At 38.9% G+C, this 22,212-nt stretch overlaps 1 protein-coding gene across 2 annotated transcripts; it reads left to right on the forward strand.

The window, feature by feature from the left end:
• Positions 1–8,567: 8,567 nt before the first annotated feature.
• LOC124261164 (max dimerization protein 4-like) lies at positions 8,568–16,234 on the forward strand. Of its 2 annotated transcripts, none has more exons than XM_046695495.1 (6): positions 8,568–8,756; positions 8,877–8,964; positions 9,974–10,003; positions 11,173–11,287; positions 11,938–12,115; positions 12,378–16,234. In XM_046695495.1, the coding sequence occupies exons 1-6, from the start codon at positions 8,696–8,698 to the stop codon at positions 12,521–12,523; spliced, it is 618 nt and encodes a 205-aa protein (XP_046551451.1). In that variant the 5' UTR covers positions 8,568–8,695; the 3' UTR covers positions 12,524–16,234. The 2 variants fall into 2 exon arrangements, with proteins under 2 accessions (XP_046551451.1, XP_046551450.1); XM_046695494.1 differs by having other exon boundaries at positions 8,569–8,768.
• The last annotated feature ends 5,978 nt before the right edge of the window (positions 16,235–22,212 follow it).

Here is a 22,212-nt window from a genome sequence, read left to right on the forward strand (position 1 = left end):
TCAAACCTTGGTCTTCTGGCTGATGAGCGAACACTTTACCCACCAGCCCACCCCACCGCTCATTCTGGGTAGGGCTACATATAATGCACGCTTATATGACTGTATATGTTAAAATGATAATACCATTATGGCCAGAGAAACGGACGATAGTCTCTTCCGGTTCTACCGGAAGTACCCACCACTGGTGAAGATCAAGGTCATTTGATCTAAGAGCACTTCTCCGACCCTTCAATTCAAAGAAATATATAATTGGTGAGTTGCAAAATATGACTTTCACTTCGGAACAGCATCTTGGAACGTCGGTGATAAAAAGTAGACCCTCGCAATGCATCCTGGGAGTCCCGTGATAGAAAGTAGTTCCCAGCAGTCGATGGCACCGGCAAGACGGTCGTGTCTGGGTCCTTGATCTGTAAATAAACGACTGATTAAACTTACGAAATCAATCGAAGATCTTCGTGGTCAGCTCATGTCACGCCCCCCAGTCTTCACGGCCCGTAAGTCTTCGACTATCTTGGCGATCCTGATAAATCTTCGATCTGAGTTGTGTCTTCGGGGACTAGCGGAAGTTACATGAGTTTCCAAAGTCCATATGCAGGAATAGGTCAGACGGATTAATATATGACCATGAGCAACCTTACTTCGACGACCATCGTCATCGAACGTTGCAATTTCATTAAAATTAATTAAATTAGATTAATTAAATTACACAACCGCTTGGTGGCCTTCCGCTACATGGTCCTAATACGATTGTTCAAATGTCATGTTCACCTGGAATAGCTGTGATTCCAAGCGTTCACTCACTCACTCATACAGTTGCAAACTATCACCCGAAAAACGTACCACTAAGCATCAAACTCCTCACACGATATTGCATAACCACGCCCTTTGGACTAAGGGTTGAAGGTTCAATGCATTTAATTCTTGTCGCAGCTCGATGGATGCGGGTGTACCGTGCCCCCACGAACGGCGTACGTGGTAGCCTGAACGTAACAACGGAGTGGTACTTTGCACATGTATCAATACATTGTTTGTATGCTATGGTATGTCATCATAGGGACGGAATATACATGTGTGCAGTAACACATCAAATCAACAAATTCTGTTTAAGCCAGAATGCACCAATCGAAAACAGCATCGTCCAAACTCGCTTGGGAACCGTGAGTCTGACAAGATCATTGGTCGTCTCCATGGTTCCGGGGCTCATTTACACACATTTTCAGTCGAAATTACCTTCAGCAACCCATTGACATGTAACCATGACGACTAACGGGATCGGGGGGTCAGGCTGGTGACTTGGTTGACACATTCCAATTGCGCAGATCGGTCATTGTGGCAGTCACTGGATTGTCTGGCCCTGACTCAATTCTTTATAATTCGCGGTCTTACAGCCGGAATATTGCTAAGTGTGACGTTTAAAAACAAACAAACACATGTCCAGGAACGTGTCAACCGAAAAACGTTCCTACCACAATTTCTTCATTTGACATATTTAGGAGGGAAGGGTTTAAACTCGACCCTCTATATCTTACCACACAGACCCTCTTGCTGCAGTTAGGTCCAGATATATACCGTTACTTGGATATAAATCAGTGTTGATTAACAGCAACCGGTCATTTTCGCGATTTCATTTCTGACCCATATTCCTAATGGCAACCTTATCCCCACGTGCGTGTCTCGACAAGTATTCTTGGGTCACTAATGACACCCAGAAAGTCATTACTTGAGAAAAGTACGGATGATTAGCTCGGACATCAACCTTATCAGAAGGGCAGATGCGGGAAACCGCTTTGACGCGTACGCGAAAATTACCTTAACAGTATTTCTTAATTACCAACCTTGGTACTTCAAAGACAATATATGTTATCAATGGCCGTCGCTAGAGCAGTGATTGTTGTTAATATGTGTTAATTACGCGATAAGCGCTACGACAAGCAGTGACTGGACGGTCTACGAGTAAACAATACATCGAAATCTCAGTTGCCGTTGTTTATCCGCTGATTCACATTAATCGTCCAGCGGGTCAGTGATAAACAGAAAGCTAGACAATGCATATACATATATCCCTATATATCAGCAAGTTATGTAATAACGCGTTCCTTGCCATCCTTTGTGAGGAATTAATAAGAGAGGTGAAAAATACCCTCCGCTTGTTTCGCAACATTGCAGGTGCAGGGATTTCTCTTCAATGTGTGAACCGATCCAGATAATGAAACTCGAACACTGCATTAACTGGTGATGGTGGGGTTGGACTAGGGGTTGGGGTAATCCACTCAATTATCCGCTCTTTGAAACATGACCATTTCCACTTTTTACATTATTGGCCTTGAAAGTGAGTGAGCGAGTGAATATTGTTTAACGCCGCCATGGCAATTTTGCAGCTATTTTGCAGCAAGCTTGACTTTGAGACCGGCATAGCTTTAAAAGCTATACTTCGTAATGATGACTTACGAATTCATCCTCTTTATTATCAAAAGCCGTCATCATTGTCATATTCATTGACACCTCACCTTCTAAAAGTCACTCCAAGATTATTTACTAAGCTGTTCGTATATAATTCATGACCCTCCTGCGGATTGCTGTTTCTTGACTCGCTGAAAATTGAAACGGCATTGTTGAATGTGGCTGTTTTTAGCTGTCTACATTTGTGTGTATTAATAATTAAATAATCAGTCTAGAACTGGGTTTATGTACAAGAGATGACATGAATATTGTCCGTCGTTTCTGAACGTAAAATCAGGTGTCAGAAACAGCAAACCCGTTTACACCACAAATGGAAATAATATTCAAGTCAGTTCTTCAATTCATCAACCAAAGGCATTGATCCCCAGTATCAGCTGGACTGACATCTAGCATCGGAAATGAACATATTTTAAAAGAAAAAAGTTGTTCATAAAAAATAATCATAAAATATAATGAAAATGAGCCCAGAGACTTTCTTCATTTCAGAAATCTAGATTTGCATGGGCCTTCTTGGATATATTTGTTTCAGGGTATGTATGACAGACTTGAGCGTGAAGCAACTGTTTAAGACCCAATACTATTAACCCAAAGCACTTAGCCCTTCAGTTATCACTGGTACACAGTAAGGCTCATCATCATTTATAACTAGGGCTGCGCAATATAACCGGTTTACCGGTATTTACCGGTTCAGACATGAAAACGATACGCATTGCGATACGCTGATCGAAAACCGGTATTTTGACTTGCATTCGGAAAACTTCGTAACACTCGGAAATCTTCGGATATTTCCTTGTTTCATTTGTGCCAAATATTATTAACATTTTTATTTTGTTATGACTGAAAGTTGTTATTAAAGCATAATCAAGAGTAGTGATTTGTTGTGTTTTAGTTTATAAATCAGTATTGACTCGATTATAAGTAGTTTTTTGTTTAAGAATACTTCATGCAATATATTGCAATACATATCGCAATACATGCTTTCGCATCGCAATATATCGCAATGTGAAAATTCTCTGCAATACCCACCCCTATTTATAACCAACAATATATAAATGTATTTTGTTGTCCATATAATATTTATTACAAATTTGCATACCTGTGCCTGCTCTGCAGCTATATTCTCACTCACTTATTATATGATATCACCAGGAAAGTATGGGCCCAAGGCCTCTTTATTGAATAAATCTGTCTGTCTGTCTGTCTGTTTAAGTCTAACGTGCTGCATCCTCACCAACAATGCATACAGTAATGCACCTATAAGCATGGTAGTCACAATGCTATAATCTGACTAAATCTGCAGGTAACAATCACTACGTCTTAATCGAAATCAGATTAAGTTTTAAGCCGGTTTGGGATTTATGAGCAAGAAGGTATTAGACACCTTCATTTATAAGCTGATTAATCTCAAGCATTAAAACTTTCAGTTGTTTATAATTGAAGTGGCTAACAGTAGAGCATGTAACAGTATGTAACAGAATAGCATGAAAAGGACTGAAATGTGCATGTGTGGTCGAATGCCTTGGGGCAGTTGCTGAAGAAGAGTTTACATTCATTAATTCACTCACTCATTCGTGAGTACTGGGCGCACATTTTGCGCCGGTATACACGTGATTTATCCAGGTGTATTCATGCGTTAAATCTATACAGATATAATCAACAGTGTTGGTGTACGGAATGTGTCTAGAATTCTCCTAGAAGCATTCCTAGACTTTTGTGAAGAGTGGGGCACAGAAAGTCAGTGGTTCCACCCACTGTCCCGTCATTCCAAAACACCTTAAACTCTGCTACTTCTTGTTACCCTGTCTGGCCCGGCGTTATGGTGATGAAATACTGGCAGTCTCAGTGGGATGGTTCAATAAAGGTGTAAAGACTTGCTGCTCTATGTAGGAATCACTAAATGAGTGAGTGAGTTTAGTTTTACGCCGCTTTTAGCAATATTCCAGCAATATCACGGCGAGAGACAGCAGAAATGGGCTTCACACCCATGTGGGTTTTCGGCGTGACGAGCGAACGCTTTATCCACTAGGCTACCCCACCGCCCCACTACTTGACAATAAAACACGGTAAGGTCGACTCTTCTTAGAGTACACCGTCTGAAATGTCAACCCCTGCAGTATTTAAATAATGACACAAAAGTCGTTAGAAGACGGTACTTATTGTTTCCCAGCCTGGTGTTTGGCGTTTAGGGATTAAACATGGATCTGAAGGACCACTGGGAGTTTAACGTGTAGACCGGAGTATCAAGTCAAACCGCATGGTAGCTCAGGTTAGCACGATTAAACTACATTTCGCCGACCTACATTCGTTAATGTTGGACACCACCTGTCACTTCGATACAGGGCACGGCCTTGCGTGCCAGAAATGATTGACTGATTTTAAAAAAATCTCTTTAAAAAATCAATAGATAATAACGCTTTTATGTACAGCATGCAGGCATGTGTGACTCATAATCAGATTTCGGGAGGTTTATTCCGATGTATTTGGGTCGAATATTTCAGAACTACACAGGTTATATAATCTTCCTTAATAATATAGTTTGATCTTCCGGTCAATACATCGTGACATGATATCTATTGATATATGAAGTGAAAAACTGACTGAAGATCCCGATTTGAATTCGTGTCCAGTAGTGAGAGTGAGTATGGTTTAACGCCGCTTTTAGCAATATTCCAGCAATATTGTACCCATGTGGGGAATCGAACCCGGGTCTTCGGCGGGACGTGCGAACGCTTTAATCACTGGGCTACCCCACCGCCCCTCCTGTCTAGTCAGGGCCGGATACAGCTTTTTGAGAAAGGGGGGGTGCACACTATTGAGAAAGGAGGGGTGCGACAAAAGGGGAGGGTGCGCAACACCACACCACACCACACCCCCTCTCTGGATCCGCCAAGATTCCAAGAGAGAGAGAGAGAGAGAGAGAGAGAGAGAGAGAGAGAGAGAGAGAGAGAGAGAGAGAGAGAGAGAGAGAGAGAGAGAGAGAGAGAGAGAGAGAGAGAGAGAGAGAGAGAGAGAGAGAGAGAATCATGCAATGCAATCTCTGGAAACCTTTCATGTGAATTTGACATGGCCACGTAACCATTGCTGGTATCAGCTTCACATTGCTTTTATCTCATCTAATTAGAAATACTACTTGAATTCATATGCAGTGTGTCATTAAATATACATGGTCCATATCACGATATGTGCATGAACTGTGTAACAAGAACACGAATACCGCGTCATAAACGTCAGGCAAAAACTATTCAGAACATGCATGGCGGTGTTTGGGACTGATTTTCTTTCATGTACAAAGGTCGTGTATATATCCAATATCACTTACAATCTCCCTTAATTGACTTGACTGAGAGGTCAAAAGATGGATCAGATCGCTTCTATTATAATATAACGGCCTTGAAATCGTGACATTAATCTACCAGATCGTTTTTCAATTAACAGTAATTAGTTCAGCAATTAACAACTGCTTGACGATATAGACCCGTCTCTTAATTCGGTAGCCACAGAATAAACAAATCAATTACTGCCACGTCACAATGCCAGGTGGCGATGTCGGCACGTGCCTCTCGTGCGAGCCACCGTGCACTGACAGAAATTAGTGTCAAGAGGTGAAATAGACAACATTGTCCATATCAGATTTATCGCTTTTGAAATACGACCCCCCTTCGAAACATTGATGGTGATAAGTTTGGAGTTAATCTTTCTTTTCCGGACAAATGGCGTCTCATTAATCTTATAATCCAACGATAACAAGTATGAACTGTCAATAAGAGTTCACATATTTCACACTTTCATAACAAGAAATATACCGCAATTATGTACAAGTAGACTTGACTTGCTGGGACAGTAGTTTAGAAAATAGTATGACGACATCGGATAAGTGAAAACTGACTTCTTCGTCTTCATTGTTTGCCTTTACGAACTGAAATACGGGAGACAGTACTAACACGTGTATGCAACACTTGACGCATAACGCATCCGTTAATGATTTACTATGGCGTGTACCATACCTCGAGTTGCACGCAAAGGTGGCAATAACTAATTTGCATAAATTGTGCATGATGTGAAACGTAGACATAGACGTTGTAAATTTAGTAACAGGTTTCGAAATGCCCCGGTGTCGTGAACGCCTGCATGCAAGCTTGCACATCTACACCAGGTGCACACATGGAAAACTGCACGGGATTTCGTCATATTGTCACTATGAGCCTGGGTTACACATCGGTGTAAGCAATTTCATTATATACATACAGGTTGCGTCAGGGCCCAGTTTGAAACATGAGCTTTCACACAAGTTTATCTTAAGCTGTAGGGGAGGTAGGCGGGGGTCAAAACAGGTTGCAGTAACCGATAAGACTCGATTATTCACGTGTCATCCAAACCTACATTAAACTTAATCCTACATAAAACCATGTGTGCATATTCATCGGGTTATTATGATTCGGATTCAGCGTCTTTGTTACAGGAAGTTCAACCGCTGATACATTTGTCAACATAAGTGATGTAACATATTTAGAAGATGCTAAATGCATACATTTTTATGGAAAGGCTAAAAATATGTAACTGTGTGGGTGCCGGAAACACACACACACACACACACACACACACACAACCATGCATTGATCGACATTGTTTTGCATTTTTGGACACTATACTTTATACCACTACAGGTATATGCATACAAGTCGAGCATGCATAGCGTCGTCCGATGATGTATACCAGAATCTTATTGCGAAATGGATATCTTTTCTAATACGGCGTATAGAAAACACGCTCCGCGTCGCTCGATTTACATAAGATATTCGCTTCAATATTACAACGGCGAGCTGAGAAATCATGCATTATACACAAGCCTTGTTCGTGTCCAAACAGGTTCGGTTATTCTCGTATCCGACGGGCTTTAAACGTACAGTCGAATCTTATGTCAATCCCGTCGGGCGGGACTCCTTAAAAGGAAATTTAAATCCCACACACATGTCAACAGGTTGCTAAGTATTTACGCCACACGGTTGTAAGATTTAAAAATAACTTGTATATAGATACTTAATTCTGCACGTAGGTAGATAAAAGCGGGCGAAGGATAGGCAATCTCGATCGCCTGACTGGGGTAAAAATATCGCCAGCATAACCGATGCATTTAGCCCGTCTGAATGTTCGTTTAACACCGTCAGCACTGAGCGAGCAGATTCGGTGCTGACGAAAGCCGCTTGTGACCAGCTCCACATCACATGATCACCGTATAGTAGACTCGTGGGCAATTTCGCAACAAAATCTATTTTTACCTCATCGAGTTGGGAATCACACAACCCCACTTGCCTCGAGCACTTGCGCAGTTCTAAGTAGGTCACCAGGTTGTTCTGTGACATACAGGTTTGTGCAGCGTAGCCAATGTATGTAAATCGCTTGATTGATCGTGCTTCCAAACGTTTAATAAACATCTCGTGCAACACAAAAAAACATCTGAAATAAACTAAACACATGCAACCGAAGGCATGCAGCCAAGCATGCAATGTAAACAAAGAAACTAAATGGCGATAAAAATCAAAATAAACGCTACGCCTTGATCTACCACGAGCACAACAACAGATTTAATTAACGAAGATCTCTTTTCGAAGTAAATATTTGGACGTATCCGCCATATCGCCCAGAATACAGCCAGTCGTGTTGACATTCCGTTTGCAGCTAGCAGAAAGCTCACATTCGGTTTTGTTTACATCCCCAACCGTGTCTGGAAAATCGATACAAAGCGAAAAGGCTTGATTTAGCTCCGTATCCACCTAAACATCTAGACATTGATAAACACGGCTTCATTTCACGTCCCTTTCCATCCAGTGTGCACATAAAATAACCACGACAATGCCTAGTCAATGCAATACGTTCTCTCTCCGGCCAACGCCCATTCAACAACTTGTTGTGTCTTTTCTGCCAAAGCAGGGGAAGGCGTGGTCCAGTCACGTGATTTGCTCTTGACCTCATTCCATTGGCTTAGCCAGTGGTTGATTAATATTCATGACGTCAATGACGTCGCCTGAGCACCGGCCTAATACATATTCATGAAGGATGATGTCATGACCAATCGGAAGGCGAGCTGTCAGTAGATTATTCAAATGAAAGGTAAACAAACGAGTGTTTGCGTTCGCCTGCCTCAACGTGCGTTTCAGTTCAGGCCAAAACAACCACGACAGCAAGACCTTTCAGTTCGTTTTTCTTTTGAGTTTGCCAAAATCTGCAATTATTTTCGATGATGCACAGTATTGCACAACTTCTACAAGCCGCTGAATATATTGAGAGAAGAGAAAGAGGTAAATTCAATGGTAAATAGCAAATTTTTCTCTCGTGTTTTGCCACGTTGCAGCATGGTCGCCCATTTTGACAGATAGACTCGCTCATGTGGTCTATTTATTTTGATCCTTTTTTTGCAGAAGCTGAGCATGGTTATGCTTCCACACTGCCTATGCCCGATGAATATTCCAAGAAAAAGTCGAAAGGAAAGAAAACTCAGGGAAATAGGTACGATTTTGACCGATCAAGGCGAGAAATCGCCTTCGAGCCGACTTGCTCGGTCGGGTCAGCTGATAGCGAAGTCATGCCGTTCTGCACGCCCGCGATCTGTCAAACTCAATCTTGGAAGTTAGAGTTAAACTTAACTCAATCAATCATATCTAATTGATTTAGCTCTTAGATAGACATGTTTTCTATTACTCTCATCCATTATTGTTCGATATTTGTGAACTATGAGGCTGGTGTGTAAAATTTTTACGCGCTGTCAAAATCTCGCACCCAGCCGACGACAGCCGCCATCTTGTGAACCGGTGCTCGGGCAAGCTTTCCCTGATATCAACAATAAAGAACGTTACTATTTTCCTATAATATTGTAAGCATGAGCAATAACAGTAGGTTAATCTGAAACCTGAACATCTTTTTGGTGGTACTGTCATGGAATTGTAGCATATCCATCAACTTGAACCAATGCTTTGTAAAGTTAAAGCGGATGATATTCCGCGCGCCCAAGAAACGGCAGATGTCAGATTTGACTCGTACCTGACAAAGGCGCTGTATTCTCTTACAAACCCATGCAGTGGAATTACCAATCACTACGATTTAGACAAATTCAATGTTTTGTAGTGATGTTAGTTTGGATATGTTTGTGTTTGCATTTGACCTCTGTAGATCCTGTGGCGCCAAGTGTATCGGTCGCTAACGCCCTTTCTAACGGTTGCGAGCCAAATGGATTGTTTACAAATTGATCTGCCGATAAAACCTACACGGCTCCAGATAGGTTGCTGTTATTTATATTTTGTGAATATGGATATCTCTTTAGTTGAGATTCTGTTTTGAAACATTTTGTTTTGATGATTTGGCGATATTGCAAGCACATTTGCCACGTTGATATTACCGACACATAGGGATAGGCTTGCCCTGATCGTAGATACACCAGCATTCATTTTTGTTTAAGAAGTAACCTTTGGTGTACTTCACCAGTTTACTGATCTAATTTATGCTATTTTCGATTTTTCAGATCAACTCATAACGAATTAGAGAAAAATAGGTGAGTAAATGATTCATATGTAAGCTGTCAGATACACGAGTCCACCATTTTGTAATCTGTATTATACACGGTGCTCCTTTTAACCTGTATGATTAGCCTGTATTGATTTTATCGATAAATATAACTTTACTGAAGTAACAAAATGCATACTTTTCCATTTGCATCGCATTGTGATCTTATTGTTTGCGGCGGACATTGAGATTCCATATTGGTCATGTGGTTTCGTGAAACGACCTTCACCTTGAGTTTACAAACACCGGGACGATATCAAAATAGAACACAAAGAAATGTGCAGTTTCGATTGAGTTTAGCGGTTTTCTCTCAGTTTTGGCGCAAAAGAGAAACTTTGTCTCGCCTATCCATACATTGATCTTAAATTCAAAACATATGCATATAAATAGTAATTATATCCAGGTTATATGGTTGATAATTTAATAAAGGAAATGTTATTGTTAGTATTTTTGTTGAATGTAAATTTTAGACAAAATTATTCACACAAAATATTACTTATAGATAATAGTCATCATGACTTCCATTGATGTTACGTTTTCTGAATAATGAGGTCATGTGATGAACTCTCAATTTACCATTGTTACTGTCAGAATATTTTGCTGGTTTTGTTTGTTCGTTCATTACTTGCCTTTAAATTCTGAAATTCATCTAAAAAAATTAATGGAATATATAAAATGTGAATTCAATGCAACACCTGTAGTTGGAAGTTATTGTCCCATTTCGTAGTTAATTAATACTAAACCCACTGTTTTCCCCTTGTGATAATTATCTTTAGCGATCAGCAAAATTCAACACTGAAACTTAGGTTATGGGTGAGGAATAACTATGGGAATCTCTTCTGTTAGAGGACAAGGAAGGTTAATCTCCACAAGTAGAAAAGATATATGTAAAATTTAGAAAAAAACCCTTTGATCTGAAATATGATATTGAAATATTAAAATTTAGATTTCCATGATTGAATATTAAGCTTTTCAGTTTTGATTGTCTTGCTTATAGTCCAGTGAGCATGAACAAGAATATATACGTTTTTGTCCATTTTCTCAGTGTTAAAATTTGTAAGAATGCAACAGCCTTTCATCAACTACATGTTTACCTAACATTGTTAGAGTTATATGTATTTGCAGTATTGTGTATAGCTTTGCTGTCTTGTTTTGCAGGAGAGCCCACTTAAGACATTGTTTGGAAAAGTTGAAAGACATGGTGCCTTTGGGACCAGACGCAACTAGACATACAACCTTAGGGCTCTTAACCAAAGCAAGAGGGTTTATTAGGGTAAGTTTCATGTTGGTCAAGCTAATAAGGTGTTTGTGATTGATTCCATCTGTATCAAGACATCATTCAACACTAGACATAGATATGACTGAATCACTTGTATGGTTTTAGTAGGCTTTAAGTCACAGAATCTGTACTTCTCAGTGGCAGATAACACGAGCAATGACATATTAATGGGTATGATGATACTCATCTGGTTTCAACAATTTCAAAACGTTGCATAAAGCTATACAAACACCCATTCGTTTTTGTTTAGTCTTGTGGGAAGATTGGGATAATCGGCCCTATTTTTCCAAGGAATTCAACAGTGTTGGTAGAAATATTGATTAAAACGTATTGCTGGCTGTCTTTCAAAACCTCTCACATTAGCTCGTACCTTGAAGCTTGTGATCCCTGGCATGTAAGAGTTGTCCCCCTTTGTTCACAAAGCACAAACACAATAGGAGCTTTCATTTATTCATTTCTTTTTAACAGCATTGACAACTTTATCATGTTTTTCAAACATTAATTCAATTGAATAAAGTAAATTAATTTTTTTAACATACTTACTCAGTTGATTATATTTTTTCAAGAAAATGGTATGTATGCTAGCCTGTATGTAGGTGGTGAAAATATCAGATGTAATCATACATTGTTTTGTTTTCATTCAGATATTAGAGGATAAAGAACGGAGACATTATACTCAAAAAGAACAACTGCGAAGAGAACACAGACACTTACAGAGGAAATTAGATCAATTGAGTGTTGGCATGTACCGTGTCAAACAAGGACGGAGTATTAGCGAATGTAGTACTTCTACAAACTCAACTACCTCAACTTCAGAGTCTGGTGAGTATCTCTGTTCACTGTTTGTTTTAAACATTTTGAATCGCAGTTCAATGCATTTGGAATAAAACCGGAACATGGTCAGTTAAATAATATATGATCGAACATATAGTCACAAATCAGTGCTTGTTTGTGATAGTATACATTTGAAATTCTAAAATTAATTCTTTGGTGTATCTATATGTACTAGGGATACAGTAATTGGTATTAGTAGATAATGGATTTTTCTGGAACATATTTCAATATACTGTGTTTTTCTTTACAGACGAAGTGGATATTCTGGGTGATAATAGTGGCCAGAGTGATACCGATGACCATAGCAGCATTGGAAGTGGTGGTAGCGATGGTTACAGTGTGGATAGCAAATACTTTAGTTTTATGGACGATTCACCCTCATCTGAGTCCCTTTGATGGTGTCCAATCAAGGACAGCACCGTGTTGATGGGTAGTGCTGTGTGTAGCATAATGAGGAACAGATATCACTGTTTATTCCACGAGAGATCTGTTATGATCACTATGCTGAGAAACAAAAAGCAACTAAAATATCTTACTGATCCATTCAGTTAATGAAGGTCATCCAATAATTCTACAGACACATTTTCTTTTTGGAAGCAATGGTGAAGTCTATTGTCATTTTTCCAATTTTTTAATTTTTTTTTTTTTTTTTTTTTTTTGCCATTTGTTGCTGTTATGACATGTTTATGTTGTGGGGGTCAGTCCAGTCCCTCAAAGATATGCCACCACGCCTTCCCTCATCAAGTAGGTACCGTTATCCTATGGCAGCAAAGGCTGGGGGTGGCATTAACTGGTAGTAACACTTGTTTCAGCTCTGTTTTTTTCTTGCCGGAGTAGGCAAGGCGCATACCATACTACATCAATAAAAATGTCTAGGAGTGTTCTGATACAAGTGAGTGAATGGAGTATACTGATGATTTATATTCTTCGTCTGTCCTAGACACACAGGACTTCCTCTCTATGTCTCCGAATGTGGATTACTGTATCAAGCTTGCATCTTTGCCAATAAGTTGCTTAAGGACTTTTTATCAGCTTTGTAAAGTGACACTTGTCACCAAATAGCTTTTTGATGAACATTTGGCTAGTCTTCGGTTAAATTGTGCTGTTGTAAAATGATCTGTAAATCTGACGCAGTTCCTACTTAATCTATTTGCTCTTGTAACATAGCCTGTAGATTCTGTATTCATAGCAAGAGAAAAAAAAAATGTGCAAGCATCAAAAGGAAAATCTTCCAGGGGTGACACGTGTCTAGTCTTGTGGCTAGTGTTCTGTTGTACATCAGTCCAGAAGTCCCGGTAGACTTATTCGGGCTGAGGATGAGCTTTTCAGACTTCTTCCCAGGCAATCATGGTAATATCTGTGATACTAAGCTGAAATGTGATTGGCTGGAAGATGAAAGGTGTCCTCGCCTATCGAGGCAGCTGTTGGATCGGACCCGCGGATGGATGGATGTACTTGAACAAGATGGCCGATACCTACGACATATGCAGTGCCTGGTCAATCAGCCAATATCCAGGAGAAATATTTTTCAATACTCAAACTCAAGATGTTCTGACCTATCAGAATTGATCTGAGTAAGGCTTTTGTTATTCTCATAGGGCAAACAGAATTCCAATTGTTCTCCAACTGAGGATTGGCACTGCATCTGGAGTAAATATTGCACTGTTACATCAATGTGCGAGTATACACTGGAATGGTTGGCTTTTTGCAATAAAAAGAAGTGACAGTTTATTTGTCACAGAGATATTTGCATACATATTCTCAGGAATGATGAAACCAGGAGTAGGTTTTGATGAAAAGCTTGTTCTCTGTATGGAATAATTACTATTCGTCCTTTCTACATTTTACTCAACAATAAGACATCACATTGCCTTTCTTTAACCTATATTTTTGTAAAGTGTTTAAGAATATGGTAAAGTAAAATAAGTAATAACCTGATATTATGATTAATATTTTCAAGTTTGGACTCAAGTTGACATTTTATTTTTGAAGTGACATTTACTAGGGTTATTGATGCATAAACCTGTATCTTTGCTTTAAGCTACTAAACTGTGAAACCAGTGTTTCAAGTGGCTCATTGTAATGTCCTTGACTTTTGTTAGTGTGGTTGAACCGAGCATGGTTTGAATATTTAAGGGAGTAAATTTTAATCTGTTGAACATATTTGTAAAAAGGAAAGTATTTATATCTTTTCCGTTATGGTTCTGTCTGTTTAATGAAAGGATCTATCTTGACTAATCTTTTCTTGGTTTTATGTCAAAGATAATTTGTACATGCAAGAAAATGGTTTGAGTTAAATTGTCTCTTGACATTATTTGATGAGATTATGAATTTGTGAGGCAAAGTTACTTGCCAAGAAACACAACAACATTTCTGATTCTCATTTCTTGCCCTGTGATGATCTAATTCTTTTGTGTTCTGTATCTTCTGTTGTAAAGTTTCTTTAGCTTAGTTTCATTGTTCAACCTACACCCTCAGTCTTGTGAAACAAACGTCTCGACTCTGAAAGACATTTTAAAGCATGTTTAGCAGTGATATTTTTAACTTTGATAATCACAGGAATTTTGATTATGGCCATAAAGATTTTTATCTTTGTCAAGTGTACTGGTTGCATTGATGCAATGATTTTAATCTTTTTAGCACTGGCAAGTAGGGACATGCACTGGATGCAAGTTGCTTGCAGGAATTGATTTTAATCTGTTTGACAAGATTGAGTGGTGTATTACTGTTTAGTTCAGTGAAATATTTTACTTTGCGATGTGGTTCTCAAACTGTCACACTCGGTGGTTGAAAGATCCCAGTGTATTTGACTTTTGTGTGAAAGGTGTGCATACACAATGTGCGAGAATGTTGTATGAATGGACGTTGTTGTTATTTTGAAGTACTTAATGAGGATGATGAAGTGAAAATAATGACCATGTATGCTGCTTGTAACCACGGTAACCAGTGAAGCTCTGTTTATCAAAACGAAACGAGGTGAAAAATATTCTAACAAATCTGTGATCATTTTGCATGGAAGATTTGGACTGATTGAGAAAATCTGCAGGTTTTAATTGTTTTATTTATGATGCTGTTTGTGATATTATTTACTATTTTCCTTTCCAAGTTATGCTTTGTTTGCAAGGTTTTTGAGACTTATCAGCAACTTTCCTAGACTTATTCCTACCTATCCCTGTGTTCCCTTCTATTGCCAACGGGCACAGATTATTCCCCTCCTCCACGATGTTTAACATCAAGTCATGGAGGCTTGAAATCGAAAGCATATTTAATATGCAAAAATTCCCCTACTTAAAAGCTTTTGCTTCATTAGTCAAGAATAAACAATGTCATTCTGTCAACAATGACTGCTCACAAACAGAACGAGGGCACTCTAGGAGCATTCTGTATATTTTTTGAGACTATAAAATGGCAGTTATATTATAATAATGGGGACAGTCATACCAAGGATAGCCGCAGATGCTTAATTATTTTAATCCTGATGTTATTTTTCTTTGATTAAGGATAGAAAAGGTAGTGTTTTTTTCTGAGTTGCCAAGGAAAAGCTTGATATTTCTAAACCAAAACTTGGTGAAAATAAGGCTTCTGTTATTGTTGTTTAAGTTTGAAAACCAGCGTAAGTCCAAATCTTGATGCAAAGTGGAAGTGAACAATCTCCCATCAGAATCACTGGTGCTTGTTAAGATCAAATATGTTTTCTATGTACCGGTACATCATATCGTCTTTGTGATGAATGTTCCAAGAAACATCAAGCGAGAAGGGACTAATAATACTCCATCCCTATCATTCAAAGCAACTCACAGTGCTAAAAAAGAAGGAATGAGGACTCAAAAGTCCGTTCCTAAAACTGTACATCACCGATCTGGAATGAATCGATTGTGTTTAACACTGGCATGTGAAAATTAAGCATATGTACATGTAATATGCATGTTCCTAATATATTGCAAAAAAAAGGTGTCAAACTTTAGACAGCAAACGTTAATATTGTTGTTTCATCAGAGCCAGGATACTGGTAAGAGTAGAACCCTAGACATTTTTGTGTACATACGACAATTAATTTTATTGTTTCAACTTCTCATTTTGAGGAATAAAAATCTTAATCAACCTGAATTTTGTATGTCTGTTGTGTTTGATGAAACACTTGGGATAAGTTTTTGTGCGTGCAACACTGTTCTCATGAATACCACATATAGAAGATAATATTATTTTGTGCCCATATAATACTATGTTTACGACACGAATGCCTAAATGTTGGTATTTCTCGAACGAGAGAGGGATATACCGATATTTAGACACGAGTGTCGTAAACATAGTATTTATATGGGCACGAATATAATACTATGTTTTTTACCAAAGTCGTCAAATTGAGGAAAATAAACCCTGCCTTTATGTAGAACACGTCACAGTAGGAACGTGACGTCGTAGCATTGTTCATGACATGTCATCATGACAAAGTGATATTTTGCCCTAGGGCATCTTATGAAAAATATGAACCCCGATATTTTTGCCCTCGTAGGTAATAAAGTATTATATATGAGTCTTGTCATCATGACTGAGAATTCAAAAATCCATCACATGTGAAAACTTATACACAAGTTAAATGTGAAAACAAGCTTCAGTGTAAACTTTCTTTTCAGGTTCCTGTTTGTTTATCAGACTGGTGTATAGATGTCGATAGATTGAACATGGCATTTTGGCACAACATCTTGCAGTCTGATATGCAATGTTTAATATATAACTTCATCCATTAGTGATTTGTGGCCACCACTGGGATTGTTTGTAAATGAATATTGTAAACCCAAGCAGAACTTGATGTAAAGTACTGTCATAACATTATGAGTTGTCATCTGAATTGTTTAAATCCATCCAAATTTGCGCTGAAGCTAAGCTCTAATTATAGACTTTCACCTCCCAGATGTCAATCTCATCTGGAGTTGACAATGGATGGTTGTTGACTATAAGTAGACTGTCAATATTGAAACAATTATAAGAGGACAGCGTCGATCAGAATTATGTATTTGTATGAAAGATGTACAGAATTTAGTTCAACAATTTGTATACAAGGCCATTGTCGACTGGCTCAGTCACGCACAGTTCAGTAAGCAGCTGTTCCAATCATTACCACTGATGCAGAACAGAATTACTAAATTTTATGAAAATACAATCATTGAAATTTTTTAAAATTATATCTCTTTATAATTTATGTTGATGTTCAAAATATTTTTAAAATATTTCCACTTTCAAGCAGTCTACATATGAACTGTACTTTTGACAGCAACTTTAGATTATTCATTCATAGACTGAAATAAAATGTTCATAACAATTGATGTACACACACATATGTTGACTTCTCTTCTTCATCAATATCAATTTTGCTATTAATAACGTCTCATGTTAGCCAGGTGATGATACAAGTCAATAAAACTGATGATCATTGCTGAAGCAGCTCAAAGGAAACTTGCATTGAACGCCTTCCCTTGCAACCCATTAACAAAGCAGTCATTGTTGAGAGCCAAGGTGAAGGTTATAGCCAGCTGTAAAGTGCTGACTGGCCGATCTTTGTTTGATGCACCTGTCTCTTGTGAGGTCAAAGTTAGTCTGAGATTTTATGGAAGTTACTTGCTGAATAGCATAATTTTGAATATGAAACCACCAGAAATGAACATAATACTAAATAATCAATGCTAAGCTAAATGCACGGAGTAATATTACAGTTCACACCAGTGTGTATGTATAGCAACATCTGTGGATCTTGCTATGATCAGACTTTCAGTCGTTCAGATAAGAACATTAATGAAATTCATACCTAAGCATGTCTACATAGAAATACCTTCAAATATGTTTTTGATAGTGATGTTTATGTGTTTGCTTCTTTTTTTTTGTTAATCAAAAAAATGATTTAACATATTATGGATAATATACACAAGATAGTATTTCAGAATATGAGAGACAAAATTAGAAAAATTTATCCGTATTTTATGTGACATCTATGTATTAAAAGTGGTGCAGTACTTATTGTATGTATTCATGACTTGTGACAATAAATGCAAAATTCATAAACATAAATTTTTGAAACAGCGCCAGATTAAAAAAAATAATAATTTCACTTCATTTAAAAAAATCAAAGTGAAGGATGTGAAACGAATGGGTTTCAACACGAAGCCATCACCACTTCCTCATTTAGCACAAGATATGCATCAAGCTTAGCTTGTGGAAACAAGCCACAGACAGGATTTGAAAACTGAAAGCATTCAGGCATTTCAAAATTACACAGAGGGTCCAGATGGGGGAGGTTATTCGTCACAAAGCAGTTAATTTAGAACTCATAGTTTGTATGCAGTGATTTTGTTTGAAGCAATTTGTTTTAATTTCCTATCCATCAGTTATTATGATTTTATTTTTTTTAATGGAATTTAGATTTCACTGGTTTCAACAAACACTGTCTTAAAGTCAATCAGTGATAATAATGGCGGTAAATTCCTACAGAGGGAACTAAACCAAACCTATTTTGGGAGGCTCATTTTTCAACATTTAAGAGAATCTTGAGTTAATGCTATAAAAAGCAGTTTGCCAATGTTTTTCCATTTAACATTGATTCTGAAATCTGGACCAATTTTCCATTTATGAAAGCAAAAACCCTGCCAAACCCATTAGGACCCTCAAGAGGGCTGTATCATGTGGCTCGGTCTTTGCACCCGGGTTTCAGCCAGGTGTTCTCGCACAGAGACCCATGTCGGCTCATTCATATTTTTGTTCATTTGGTTGTGCAACCCCGCTTTTCAAAATCCTGGCTGTACCGGTGTCTTTGGACCTGACACATGGATTCTTTGCATCTCTTATGATATATATATTACATGAATTCACTTTAGGCATATCAGCAGTGGGTCACTGCTAAAAACTTACTAACACACCAAAGATGACATGAACCTATTTAAAGATTCTGTTTGAATTTTGAATTTAAATCACTAAAAAATAGACATGCATGTTAGACATACCCACTTTATCCTTTGGCAACATTCATGCTGTTTTTAGTGGTGCACATATTCCAATTCATAATTCAGAGCTATATGTTGATCTTTACTGAATTAATTTGCCATTTCAACTGCAGCAGGGTGGTGGGGTAGCCTAGTAGTTAAAGCGTTCACTTGTCACTCCGAAGACCCGGGTTCGATTCCCCACATGGTTACAATGTGTGAAGCCCATTTCTGGTGTTCCCCGCCATGATATTGCTGGAATATTGCTAAAAGCGGCGTAAAACTAAACTCACTCACTCACTTAACTGCAGCATACGAGGAAATGACAAGAAGCAGATTTTCACCACAGTTAACTTGAACACAAAAGAATGAATTTGATATTTTTAACATTGCTTAAAATTTTGATTTGTGAATCAATAGGCTTATAGATTCCAATATAATGTGTGAAAACAATATGTTGCAGATGCACTGTGGCTTCTTTGTTTCTTTTTCAATGGAGTCTTCAGCTATATCCCAGCTATATTGTGACGTTTTATAAACAACTGAGTCTAGACCTGATAAACTAGTGATTGATATTGTGAACACCATTCTGTGAGGATAGGATGTTATGCAGTCATTCTCCGTTCAAGGAACCTTTGATAGCATGTGATGCTGGGGACCACTGGAAATCCACTATAGCATCAGTATCTGATGATGGAACTGCACCTATCTCACCAGGCATGTCATGAGTCTCATCTTGGAACTGACTGACCTATCTCACCAGGCACCCGCTGTAAGGACAATACTCCTGCCTCCATCAACATCTCTGGATGCAGCATGTCATGAGTCTGGATGTTGGAACTGACTGACCTATCTCACCAGGCACCCGCTGTAAGGACAATACTCCTGCCTCCATCAACATCTCTGGATGCAGCATGTCATGAGTCTGATGTTGGAACTGACTGACCTATCTCACCAGGCACCCGCTGTAAGGACAATACTCCTGCCTCCATCAACATCTCTGGATGCAGCATGTCATGAGTCTGATGTTGGAACTGACTCACCTATCTCACCAGGCACCCACTGTAAGGACAATACTCCTGCCTCCATCAACATCTCTGGATGCAGCATGTCATGAGTCTGATGTTGGAACTGACTCACCTATCTCACCAGGCACCCACTGTAAGGACAATACTCCTGCCTCCATCAACATCTCTGGATGCAGCATGTCATGAGTCTGATGTTGGAACTGACCTGACCAGGCACCCACTGTATCTCCTCCATCAACATCTCTGGATGCAGCATGTCAGTCTGACCTGACTCACCCATATCTCACATGCTGTAAGGACAATACTCCTGCCTCCATCAACATCTCTGGATGCAGCATGTCATGAGTCTGATGTTGGAACTGACTCACCTATCTCACCAGGCACCCACTGTAAGGACAATACTGTAAGGACAATACTCCTGCCTCCCTATCTCACCAGGCACCCACTGTAAGGACAATACTCCTGCCTCCATCAACATCTCTGGATGCAGCATGTCATGAGTCTGATGTTGGAACTGACTCACCTATCTCACCAGGCACCCACTGTATACTCCTGCCTCCATCAACATCTCTGGATGCAGCATGTCATTTGATGTTGGAACTGCCACACCTCACAGCACCATTCCAGGACAATACTCCTGCCTCCATCAACATCTCTGGATGCAGCATGTCATGAGTCTGAGTCACCTATCCATCATTTGAGTGACAGTCTGGATGTTGGAACTGACTCACCTGAAGCAATCTGATGTTGAAACTGACATCACCTATCTCTCCAGGCACCCAATACTCCTGCCTCCATCTCTCAGGATCAGCATGTCAGTCTGGATGTTGGAAATGATGACCTATCTCACCAGGCACCAGCTGTAAGGACAATACTCCTGCTTCCATCTCAGTGTGTCATGCAGGGTCAGTCTGGATGTTGGGATGACTGACCTATCTCATGAATGCACACCCATCAACATCTGTGGATGCAGTATGTCATGAGTCTCATGTTGGAACTGACTGTCCTATCTCACCAGGCATCCACATCACTATCTCCTCATCATGGGTGACAATTTCACTTTGTGTCAATGCCACAGTCAAGTGCCAGGCGGCGGCCTGTAAGTAATTGAGTCCTGACAATGTAAAGCAATGATTGACATCCATCTCCTCAGTTGCATTTTGTTGTGTCAATGACACCTGATCCCACAAGACAAACATGGGTCGCTGAAGACCAATTCTCAATTCTTCATGGCCTGTGTAGACATGTGCAAGTCTTTTTAGTGCATAGTTACAGATTATCAAGGATATGTATATTTAGAATTAACTTTAAGATGAGGATTTATTCCGTGAAAATCCCACATCCCTGCATGCAACATGTCCTGTCATGAGTCATGATGTTGAAACTGACTGATTTTTTATTTTTTAAAATGTATGTCTTTTCAAGGAATTTGACATTTTAGCAAAAACTTATTTCTGACTACTCATTCATGCATGAAAAGAAGAAGCATTATATGAAAATTCTTTTCATTTAACATATCTGACAATGTAAATTAAATCATTTTTTGTCTGTATAATCAGAGAAGGAAATAGTTCATCGGCACACATTTATTTTATAGGGTATTTTATTGTGTCATTACAGACACCTGGCTTCCTTTTTAGACACACTCCATCGACTTTGATGTCGTTTTTATTAAAACGCATATAAAAAATTCATACAATGACATTTTCCATTCACTAATCGGAAGTCACGGGTTCAAATGGAACCCAGCGGTAGCAAGCTGACTTGTGAACCTTCACAGTAAAACAAATGTACAGTTTTCCTGTCGCTGTGAAACTAATTTTAGCTGATACCATGCTGGGGTTGCTGGTTTGAAGATGTCCAATGCAGTGAAACATATGTTCACATTTCCTGTCACAGTAAATCTAATTTTAGCTGATACCATGCTGGGATTGCTGATTTGAAGATGTCCAATGCAGTGAAACATATGTACAGTTTTTTTGTCACAGTAAATCTAATTTTAGCCAATACCATGTTGGGATTGCTGGTTTGAAAATGTCCGACATCTTCAAACAGTATCAGTTGGTTTCCATTTGGGATAGAATCT

This window comes from Haliotis rubra, unplaced genomic scaffold (assembly GCF_003918875.1).
Source record: "Haliotis rubra isolate DU_JTF1 unplaced genomic scaffold, ASM391887v1 Scf79, whole genome shotgun sequence".
NCBI classification, from domain to species: domain Eukaryota; kingdom Metazoa; phylum Mollusca; class Gastropoda; order Lepetellida; family Haliotidae; genus Haliotis; species Haliotis rubra.

Excerpts from the sequence above, each read along its gene's own strand:
- LOC124261164 (XM_046695494.1), top strand. The coding sequence starts at position 8,696 with ATGATGCACAGTATTGCACAACTTCTACAAGCCGCTGAATATATTGAG. Across the intron at positions 8,769-8,876 it reads AGAAAGAGGTAAATTCAATG|AAGCTGAGCATGGTTATGCT; the intron begins GTAAATAGCAAA and ends CTTTTTTTGCAG. Across the intron at positions 11,288-11,937 it reads AAGCAAGAGGGTTTATTAGG|ATATTAGAGGATAAAGAACG; the intron begins GTAAGTTTCATG and ends GTTTTCATTCAG.